Consider the following 12,297-nt stretch of genomic DNA (forward strand, 5'->3'; position numbering starts at 1 on the left):
ACCCAAAGACCATGCATGTCTTCGGGCCTTAAAATAAACGTACGGTCTTGCCTATCGATTTTGTAAAATATGAAAATGTTGGCACAAAACTTGTACTGTAGATAGAGTTTTACCGTGTTAAACGGTTGAGGACTGCTGGACACTCTTGTTAGTAAAATAAAATTAAAATGCAAAAAGAAAATTGTGAGGGCCATATTTTTGTATGTTGGCATATCTGTTTTCAAACTGTACTTTTTATGTAATCACAACTCCAAGTTTATGCGTGTCTTATTTGGCTAACAAGTGATATGAATTGTGGACACAAGATTGTTCAAGAATTTGCTCAAGATAAGTTAAAACTGCAAGTCTTGATACCTCCTTGATACTTATCAATTTATTGAGAATAATTGAATCTCGATACTTGGCTTGACACCCTCAACCTATCAAGCTATGGAAAAATTGTACAGTAATTTCTGTTTCAACGCACGATGACTTTAGTTGTAGCTCTAGAAATATTTTTTAGGTAGTCAGTAAGAAATTTAATTATACAAAATTTAATAAAAATAGAATATATTGACCAAAAAACACACATACACGCACAAATACATAAAATCTTACAATTTCCTTCTACGAATTTTCTTATCTTGAAATCTTTGCATGAGAGCCTCGTTATCAATACTGCAAGCTATATCCCTTTCAAAATTTTAGTTAGATAAAAAATTTCTTGAGTTTTTTTTCTTTTTATTTTTAAGGACCTAATATATTGTTAAAGGGACCAAAGTTTAAGGACAAAATTTGGCAACAAACTAATTAGTTGTAGCCTAAGGTTATAACTCTCACTAAAAAAAAATTAATATAGCTACATATTTTAAAAATCTAACCTCTGAGTTGTATTTTCTCGAGGTTCTTTAAACACATCTCAAATTTCATGTAAATTAGATATTATGTAGTACTAGTATATAACTCGTGCTTACACACGAGAATGGTTAATTGTAGTAGTGTTATTGATGTTAACTTGGATTATTAAACGTTGATAGCCTAAACAACCCTCTAAAAAAAAGCAAAAAATGGTTATTAGTTGCTTAAACCATTTGAAACTCATCTGGATATCAAATTTTTTTTTTTTTTTTTATAATTATTATATACCATGAAAAATATTATACACATTTGCCATGAGTTAAACCAAGTTCACTTGCAATCAGTAAGTAAAAAAATATATACAAAAGTTTGAAAAATGATATGATCAAAATTAGTTGACTACACATGCAGACCATCTGGTGAGTAAAATTAAGCTTTAATAATCACTCATAAGACAAATTCAATTATCATCAAACATCTTCAAGCATATTATAGTGAACCTCTGTTGTGCTGCATAACCATAGTATTTTTGTTTCAACCAAAGTTCAGCATACCAAAACCATAATAAATGATGCACGCTATCAAATATTACACAAGCTCATTAGTGAACTTACTGAAAATTGCAGTCATAAATTTTAATAACCTAGTCTAAATTTACTAATTTTTAAGATTACCTTTTCAATATTCAGATATCATAAAACACATAAAATAGTTCTTGACAATGTAATAAACCACATAAAATAGTAATAGACAACGTCATAAGCCAAATAAACTAAAATAAAAATTCCAAATAATGTCTTCTTTTTTTCTAGAATGCCATGAGCTTTATGATTGTGTCCTATCCCAGGTGAGTTTTGGGCATTTGGGATATCTTCTGGATCTTCAATGCAACATATCACGTAAATTATATTACTGATAAAAAATTGGCAAGCCCAATTACAATTATCAATAAGATAATGGAAGGTTAAAATGTCAAAATTAAAGTGGAATACAATCGAAAAGTTTGTTATTGGGTACCTTTGGTGCAATTAGAACTTCCCAGTGTGCTGCCTAAACTGATATTTGTGATTTTTTTTTTTGGGGGGGGGGGGGGTTGTGGAGGGGATAGAGGATCTGTCTTTGATGAGGGACATGTTTCTGTACCTTGTTGCTTAGCTTAATTGTATTTGTACATATTCCTATTTTGTTTGCAGATGGGGTGGATCAAGCAGGCCTGACTTTACATGTAAAAGCACTGAAGGTAGTTTTACATTGAGACTGCTTTATTTCACTTTGAATGGACTAATGGAGAAGTATTTTTTTTTAATAAGTAAAAATCTTTCTCATGGAGAAAAAGGTTTTTTCGTTCAATATATTGAATGCTTAAGTCTTTGTGTACTGCTTATTTATAAAGATTAGATAAGATACTACAGCAGTGAAGTGATACAATATATATATATATATATGGATTATGTTAAACTTGCAATTGGTAATGCAGAAACTGAGACATGGTTCATTGACTCCTTTGAGGAATGGCGGAAAGCCAAAAACCTCAGCAACTTTATACTACTCGGGCATTCATTTGGAGGCTATGTTGCAGCTAAATATGCTCTTAAGGTGATAACATCCCAGATCAATGTTTGAATTCTAGGAGTAATATTATTATTACCAGTTCCGTTTATGATGTCAATTTTTTGTTTCATGTATAGCATCCAGAGCATGTTCAACACCTGATTCTAGTTGGACCTGCTGGTGTTTCATCAGATTCTGATCCCAAGTACGAGACACTCACCCGGTTCAAAGCAACATGGAAAGGAGCAATTCTGAACCATTTGTGGGAGTCTAATTTTACTCCTATGAAAGTTGTTAGGTAAATATTTTATGTGCTTTTTTTATTGAATATGTTCTTTGAGACCATACTATAAACAAGAGCCTTGTCCATTCTTATATTTGAATGGTTTTTGGTCCATTTATACTTTGTGCATGATGTGGTCTTAACACTTCGAGCTGTCCATTGGCTTTGCCTTTCTGAGGACTATCCGTGGATTGCGGCATTAATCTTGTCTATATGCTTGAAAACTTGCAATGATATGAGTCTAGTATATACTATGATTTAGAGGATTTTTATTCATGCTTAACAAAGAATTGTTGCAAAAATCCCTTTAAAATAGGATTAGGGTTAGGTTTTAGCAGTAGTTCATTCTTATCAATCCCTTGATGTTAGCATAATTTCCCTCGTTACCATTAATATTTCTCTTTTGACAAGTACCTTAAATATCGCTTAATGGTTTAATGAATGGATTCCAAGCGTACAATCTTGGTTACTGAGGTGTCATTTTTCCCACTGAGATTTTTAAATCGTGTATATTATCACTATTCTAAACAAATGAATTCTACTACGTAGTTTATTCTATGAACTTCATTACTGATCTCGAATTATAAATATGAATTTCAGTCTATTTCATCATAATGGGTTCAATTAATTGAATCGTGAGTTACTTCGAAAATGAGAGTTAATCCCTTTGCCCGTCATTCAGAAAGCTTCTCTCTCATTTGTACCAAATATTAGATTGTACAATTTTCCCTATTATTTTGTATTTTCTTTAATTTCATATATATTTTATTTTTTGCAGAGGTTTAGGCCCTTGGGGTCCAAATATTGTTCGCAGGTACACCAGTGCTAGATTTGGTGCATATGCAACTGGCGACACACTAACTGAAGATGAATCCAGATTGCTGACAGGTAGTATAAGATATATATGTTGGCTTAATAGTATATAAAACAGTATCACTAGTTTGCTAATGGTTGCCTTTTCAATTGAAGATTATGTGTACCACACTTTAGCGGCCAAAGGTAGTGGAGAACTGTGCTTAAAATACATATTTTCCTTCGGCGCATTTGCTCGGACGCCCCTCCTAAACAGGTCTGGTTATCCTAATCATTTTAAAGTTCTTAAATTTGTCACAGAATTAACTCGTGCTTTTTAAAAAAAAAAATTTATTTATATCAAATTTCTTACTTTTATTGTGTGCTTTGAATTAGTATTGTAGATTTTCCTGTTTTAATTTTAACTCAGGTTATAATATTTGGTGGAGTTGGACAATGTTAAAGCTCATAAATCTGACTCCAGTCTTTGAGGCTTAAATGTGTGAAACCACAATCTGTTGCTATTCTTTCTATTGTAATGCATTACTTTTATAAGTAATAAAATTCATTCAAGACCCATTTTATATATATATATATGTATATATAAAATATGATGTAGCCTTAGCAAACAAGAAGTATACAGCAGAGTTTCTTTGTATGGTTGAGAATATGTACGGTTTCTATGCCAAAAGTGAACATACATACTCTGTTGTTTACTTCTTGTTGTATTCTCAGCCTTCAAAGGTATTGCACATGGTGTTAAGAAGATAAAAAAGTGAACGTTGCAAACAATACCTTTGAAGGCTGAGAATAAAAGTTAAAAAGAAGATAAAAAAGGTGAACGGTGCAATATGGATCTCAATCCATCCAAATCAAGAAGGATTGTGTCCTGCTCTGCCTCCAAAAATGGGTGAAAGTTTGTCACATCTGCTAGGCATGAAGCATCAAATGTGCAGTCTTTTCCTTCTTTTCATTCATGTCGGTCATTTGAAGTTGAACTTGTCAAGACGCGATTCAAAATTCTGTCTAAATAAACTATGGATGTATTTTTATTAAAGAAATTCATGAAACACACATTCACACTTACATATGCGGAAAGTGATGTTCTATTCTTTCTTATCTTGTGTGCAGTGCCTCGGAGTGGAAAGTGCCAACTACTTTCATTTATGGCTTCCAAGATTGGATGAATTATGAAGGGGCAATGGAAGCTCGCAAGCAGATGAAGGTCCCTTGTGAAATCATTCGGGTTCCTCAGGTTTCTCTCTCTCCACCATTACTTGTCTGTCTTGTTGCCTTTGTGTGTGAGCGCATTCACTCGCTCATTTGTGTGTATTTTTAAAAACATTTACCTGAATCTTGAGAGAGAATTTTATTTTTGTTTAAATGCAGGCTGGACACTTTGTGTTCATAGACAACTCAAACGGTTTCCATTCAGCTGTTTTGCATGCTTGCCGCAAATTTCTCTCACCTGAACCTGATTCTGATTTTGATTCATTGCCTGAAGGTTTGACATCAGCCTAGAGGAAAGATAGTTGTAATGTTATTCTGTTGTATAAATATAAATTCTTCTTATAGTTATATATAGAACGTTCATATTTCATTTCTAAAAATCTTTCGATTCTTTGAAGTGTGTCTGATTAAAATCTTGTGGACATATCTGCCTAAGGGTAGTGTATGTGTTTTGTACAGTAAAAATAAAGAAAAACAATGAGGCGGTTTTACTTCATCGTTAACACTCCCTCTAAGTATCAAAACCGAAGTACAATTCTTAGGTGGTGTGAACCTGATTTCTTTATTAAAGTTAATTATGTAGTTGCTTTAACAAATGGTGTTATTTATAAGGAAAATGCTAAAATTACTATTAATTTTATTACAAAAAGCTTATAAATTAATGTGTGATAATAAATGTAATTGGTGTCATTCTAACAACAGTAAACAAATGTCATAATAACAAATATCCATCACCCATGTTCATACCCACCACATCACCCATAAATTCATTCATTTTTTGTGTACGACTAGATAAATTAAGTGAAGGTTTTTATTGAATATTAATTACTTTAAAAGCTCAAATTTAAATTTTCTTTTTAAAAAATTGAATGTGAACTTTAAATATTTTTATTGTTTATATACGTATATGTCTATATTCTTGTTTTACAAGATAGATGTTTTTGCATTAAAAATTCCAAATTTATGAAAAACTGGACTTTTAGAGATTTAAATTTTTATCAGTGGAGACAATTTTTTGGAAAGGCAATGCACAAAAATTTAATTCCTAAAAACATTATGATAAATTACTAACAATTTTTTTGGAGGGCCTATGTCCATTGTCAATTGTCCAAAGTCCTCCATCTACTTCCGTTAGTGCTAATTGCACATGGAATTTAGGGAATTTATTGTAACGTAATTGATGTTATATTTAAGCAGTGGAAACTAATTAATTGCCTTGTATCATGATGGGTCAAATTACGGCAGTGAATAATGAATAATGAATAATAAATAATAAATAATAAATAATGATGTCTACACGGGGATGAGATTTTGATGACGTCAGTATAAAATTATTCTCTCTGTCTCACTTTTTTTTTTTTTTGGAAAAGTCAAATTTTTTAAAGGAATATAATTTATTGTCTTGTTTACCTTTTAAAAATGTATAAGTTTCCAAAACTATCCTTAAAAAAATTTATTAAAAAATTGAATTAATAAATTAATGACTTTTATTTTTAGAAATAGTACAATAATTTTGGACATCTCAAAATGGAATAGAAGACAAAAAACGTGGGACGAAGGGAGTATAAGTTTATTAAATTATTCAAATAAGTAATATGGCTATTAAATAAAGAGTCATGCTATTTAGTGCCCTTAGGGTATTGGTTAACAATCTATTTTAGAAAAATTTTAACACCACTTTTATGAAAAATGAAAAAAAGCTATCAAACTATTAATTGTTATTTTTTTTTTCCCATAAAAACTTTTTTTAAATGGATTGTTAACCGATACCTTAAGGGCATTCGTTAGCATTTCCCTTGTATCATGTAACTGAAAGTATTTGTGTATAATTCTATTTTTGAATCTTTTTTTCCTGTTAAGTTAATTTTGTAAGGGTAATTCTAGCATACCCCCCCTTTTTTTTGGGATACGATACCTACTAATAGGCAACCTGTTATACCAAGTTACCAAAACATCACATTTGATGGTACTATCCTCACACTGTGTAGTACTAATATCACATATAACTGTACTTTTGTCACATTCGGTAGTTCCCTTATTTTTTCTCACATTTGATGGTACTATCCTCACATTGTGCAGTACCAATATCACATGTGACTGTACTTTTATCACATTTGGTGGTTCCCATATTTTTTTATCACATTTGATGGTACCATCCTCACATTGCGCAGTACCAACATCACATGTGACTGTACTTTTATCACATTCAGTAGTTCCTTTAGTTTTTCTCACATTTGATGGTACCATCCTCACATTATGCAGTACCAACATCACATGTGACTGTATTTTTGTCACATTCGGTGGTTCCCTTATTTTTTTTCTTCACATTTGATGGTACCATCCTCACATTGTACAGTACCAACATCATATGTGACTGTATTTTTGTCACATTTGATAGTTCCTTTATTTTTTTCTCACATTTGATGGTACTATCCTCATATTGCGCAGTACCAACATCATATGTGACTGTACTTTTGTCACATTCGGTGGTTTCTTTAATTTTTTTTTCACATTTGATGGTACTATCCTCACATTGTGCAGTACCAACATCACATGTGACTGTACTTTTGTCACATTCAATAGTTCTCTTATTTTTTTTCACATTTTATGGTACCATCCTCACATTACGTAGTACTAATATCACATGCGACTGTACTTTTGTCACATTCAATGGTTTCCTTATTTTTTTTTCTCACATTTTATGGTATCATTCTCACATTACGCAATACCAACATCATATGTGATTATACTTTCGTCACATTCGATGGTTCTTTTATTTTTTTTCTCACATTTTATGGTACCAGCCTCACATTGTGCAGTACCAACATTACATGTGACTATACTTTTGTCACATTCGATGGTTTCCTTATTTTTCTCACATTTTATGGTATCATCCTCACATTAAGTAGTACCAACATCACATATAACTGTACTTTTGTCACATTCAACAATTCTCTTATTCTTTCTCACATTTGATGGTACTACCTTCACATTATGTAGCACCTACGTCACATGTCACTGCACTTCTACCACATTCCCATAGTCTTATTTTCTCTCAGATTTAACGGTACTATCTTTACATTGAGTAGTACTAGTACCACCGTGCTACACTTTCGTATAATAAAAAGTTTCAGTCTCTGCTATTAGTTTCTAAATCTCTGACTTTCTTCTCCTCTCTCTTGGTTTTTCTATAGTCTACGCTTCTCTCCAGTTTCATCTCTCAAATTCTTCTCATCCAAACCATCCACAAAAACCTATCTAGAGCGATGATTACTAAACAAAACCCTAAGCAAGACCACAAATTTTTCTTTTCTCGCAAATGATAGTTCTATTGTCACATTAGGCAATACCAATACCTAACAATCGACCGTATTGTTCTCACATTCGGTGGTACTTTTGTCACATTTGATAGTTCCCTTTTTTTTCTCACCAATTACCATAATACCGATGAAACCTAAAAAATGACCAAAATACCCTTAGAATCTAAAAAATGACAAAATAACCCTAAAACTTAAATAAAATAAAATAAAATAAAAACAACTTACAAAAAAAAAACCCAAAATATGACTAAAATAACCACGAAAACTAAGAAATGACCAAAACACCCTTAAAACAAACAAAATTGACCAAATAATATGGAAACTTTAAAAATGACCGAAATTACCATAAAATCTAGAAAATTACTAAAATGACCACGAAACTAAAAATATGAACAAACTACCCTTAGAAATATGTATATGACCATAATACCCTTACAAAAGAAAATGACCATAATGGTCCCTATACATAGAGAATATCTAAAAATACCCTTACAAACTTAACAAAGACCGAGATACCCTTAGTTAGGGGTGTGCATGGGTCAGGTTGAGAAGTTTTTTCTACCCAACCCACCATGGTGGGTTAAAAAAAATCCAACCCAACCCAACCCACGTGGATTGGGTTGGGTCGGTTGGACCCATGGGTTGGACAATTTTTCTTTTCATTATTATTAAATTGAGTATTAGAACAACACCACTACAATTAAAAACAAATTTAGAACCAAATAATCATGAGCATAACGCCAAACAAACACAAACTATATAAGAAAAACTTAGGGTTTGGGTTTTGTACATGCAAGTTAGATTTGAGCTTATATAAAAGAATAAAATAAGTTATTTAACAGTACATTTACATGAAAAAGCTTCTAAGTGACAAAGATGCTAGCTTTGACATAACACAGGTTAGAGAAGAAGAAAGTGATAGCAAGAACGTAAAAAGGACACAAGATGTACGTGGAAAACCCTAGGAAAAGGGATGAAAAACTACGGTTTGAGCAAGAATTGAATGTTCTTGCTCTATTCAAATTTGTATTATGTGGGGAAAAGAGGTCACTCGTGTACAATAAGGGCGTTCTTCCTTAAAAAGAGACCTTGTTTTCTACCTTCTTATCTTATCAACTTTCTACTCTCTTTTTCAAATATTTACTTGGGTTCTAACCCTAAAATATAGCTGAATGTTCCTCTTATAATTTGAGGAATATGGCTAAGTACAAAGACAAGTGTTAAGTAATCATTTCTCTATTTTGGACCTTTCCATAGCTGTGATATGGAAAGCTGACTAGAGGATAGAGATTGTGCCAACGTGGCATTGAGACCTGTGGGTAGGTGACTTTGCCACTACTTGGGAAACAATTCCTGGACATTGAGAGGGACATCAAGAGTATTGTGAATCATACATGTGTCTCTATGGTAGTCTAACATGCATTCAACCAATAAGGAGTGTCCCTATAGTTACTGAACTTAGAAAGTCACTATCTACTTTTTTGTGAGTAATTGAGTCCCATATTAGGTGCATATCTTACTTTCTTCCCAAAGTAGTCACGCCTTTGATATGGACCAAGAATGGGATCTTTTAGCCAATGCTTCCTCTTCATTTGCTCGCAGCCATTCCAAGTGTAGGGTCCAGATCCAATCACATATGCATTCTCCTATGTCTTAGTGGTGTAATGTATAGGGTTTATCTAGGAAGAGGGGCAAATATATATATATATATATAAAATATATTTTTTTAATTTAAAAATATATTAAATATAGGTGGGTCGGGTCGGGTTAGGTAGGTTTGTAAATCTCATGACCCAAACCTAACCCGACTTGCTATTAAAAAAAAAATCACGACCCAACCCAACCCACCATCTCCTAAAAATTGACCTAACCCGATGGGTTGGGTCAGGTCGGGTCGGTTTTGGTGGGTTGGCGAGTTCGCTACACACTCCTACTCTTAGTACCTAAAAAATGATCAAAATGACCCCAAAAACCTTAGAAAGGACCGAAATTCCTTCAAAACTTAAAAAATGACCAAAACTCCTTCAATTCCCTCTAGCATTTAAAAAAAAAAAAAAATACCATTACAACCTACAAAATGATCAAAATACCATTAGAGCATAAAAAATGACTATAATGCCCCTGAAATCTAAGAATGACTCTCTCCCTCATTTCTTGTAAATTCACCTCCTCTGACCACAATTCTTTCCTTTCCCTCTTTTCAGTTTTCACCTCTCTCTCTCTCTCTCTATATGATTTTTTTTTTTTTTTTTCACATTTGACAATGTTTGTTTTGTAGTAAAATATTTAGTCAAAAGTAAAATATTTTTAGTAAATCAAATCGATCTAGGCACCACCAGCAAGCTCCAAACATTTGATGGCTTGCATTTTTCATGTGATTTATCCTTCCAATCACTTGAAAATATTTTACAGTAAAATACATGTAAAATATTTTACATTTGAAAAATAAAATTTTATATTGAAATTCCCGCGGAAAAAAACGGTTGTTTTTCAAAATTTTCGCAAGCAAAGAATCCCACAAACCCACGGAGCTCTAAGAATCCCACAAGGCCACAAGCCCACGGAGCTCTAAAGTTTTTTCTGTTCCGCAGTTTTCTCAGTTTGGTAGCTGCATATCTTCTTCCCTCCGATGTCAATGATAAAAGATACAGTTTCCTCTATCTCTCTTTGTTTGCGAAATCTGCCGTTTATCGCCTCTAAATTTCGGTACATCCCTTTTTTTCATTCCTTTTTCCATCTGGTTTTTATTTTTTATTATATATATTTAAAATTTCCGTTTGGTCCCTTTATTGCTTGATTGTTTTTAATTTTTGGTTCCCTTTTGGTTTCGCAGGTTTGCTAAGAACACAACCCAGTAGGTTTTAATTCTTCTATTACTCCTTTTGGTCACTAGCAGGTGAGAAAACTATGATGATTGTATATACTTAAACCATGAAACTTCTTTGATTATCTATATTGCAGTGTTGGTTGATGTTTTTATTGATCCCTGTTCATTATGTAAGGCAAATTTAGACAGTCGTCAATTTTTTTCAAAAATTATAAATAAGTTTGTTCATTTGTAAAAAATAGTGTTGATCTATTGTTTATTTATTTATTTTGGTCGGATGGGAGTGAAGATAAAGAATTTTAATTTATTCATGGGCTTGTTATGAGTATCACCTTGTAGTACATTCTTTGATGTTAGTAGCTGGTCATAAGTTTTATTCTATTTTGAGTCCACCCCTGCACTAGATTATTTTTCATGAAAATGATTGATGTGAATTCAATTAAATTTCAAAATGAGAGTAATAAGTTGGAACTTAATGGACCTCATCAATCATGTACAGCATGTGATGATAAATTCTAACCGAAATTCCTGCTTTTTTTTCTAAGGAAAAAAAATTGTTAGTGATGGTGAAAAAAGAGTCAGGAGATTCTTGAGCACATCAAAGCAATATACTTCTTTATTCTCAATTACTCAGGAAATTTTACTTTCAAGAAGTAGGAAATTTATTTGGCCTGGGGGTCCATGTGCTTTTCACATATTCAAGGATTCTATGACTTCTAGATCCCTTGCATCTTTTCTACATGTGTACTTCTGCATTTTGTTTCTTTATTCCCTGAAATTTGATGCTTTACTCATTTGACAGTTGTTTTTTTAATTATGGTGAGTAAAATATCATTGACATGTGAACAAAGATATAAAGAATAAACTTTATACATCAAAGAATAATAATTTTTAATCTATTTATTCATATTGATTTTGTTACTATTGTTATTGCCTGTACAATATTATTGTTTCCTAATATTAGTGTATTCCATAATCAGGATATTGACTCAAAGCATTGGTCTTCTCTCGTATACATTTTTATCACGAACAGGCCATGACAGAACAGTACTACACACGGTGAGTTTCACTGCTCTACTGTGTTAATCATAGTGCACGGGAGTAATCTTCTTTTTTGAATAGATTATACTACTTATACATATATAAAAAAAAAATTGTTCAACACATATGATTAGCCTGGGTAGAGTCTTGTTTTGTGTGAATAAATATTAAATCACAAAGTCATGGTAGGTGTCAATTACTGTGTGGTTCCTGGTTTCGTGGACTGTTATGGTGCTGTTTGTTCTTTCACCTTCTCTTTGTTGAGATTTCTCTTACTTTGAAGTCCACCATGCTGATTGCAGGTGGATTATCAGTTTAATACATCAACTGGTACACTGAAAATCTTACATGGTAACCAACATTTTGTCTAATTCTTTGATGTTGTTGCAGTGGTCTCTATATTCGCCAGAAGCAGA

The 12,297-nt window shown here is 32.4% G+C and overlaps 1 protein-coding gene across 1 annotated transcript; it reads left to right on the forward strand.

Annotated features, from left to right (window-relative positions):
- Nucleotides 1-1,630: 1,630 nt before the first annotated feature.
- On the forward strand, nt 1,631-5,189 carry LOC112022599 (probable 1-acylglycerol-3-phosphate O-acyltransferase). Its single transcript, XM_065776184.1, has 8 exons — nt 1,631-1,684; nt 1,993-2,077; nt 2,315-2,433; nt 2,526-2,686; nt 3,450-3,559; nt 3,641-3,740; nt 4,595-4,718; nt 4,853-5,189. The coding sequence occupies exons 1-8, from the start codon at nt 1,631-1,633 to the stop codon at nt 4,982-4,984; spliced, it is 885 nt and encodes a 294-aa protein (XP_065632256.1). The 3' UTR covers nt 4,985-5,189.
- Nucleotides 5,190-12,297: the final 7,108 nt, after the last annotated feature.

This window comes from Quercus suber, unplaced genomic scaffold (assembly GCF_002906115.3).
Source record: "Quercus suber isolate HL8 unplaced genomic scaffold, Cork oak 2.0 scaffold_8, whole genome shotgun sequence".
NCBI lineage: Eukaryota > Viridiplantae > Streptophyta > Magnoliopsida > Fagales > Fagaceae > Quercus > Quercus suber.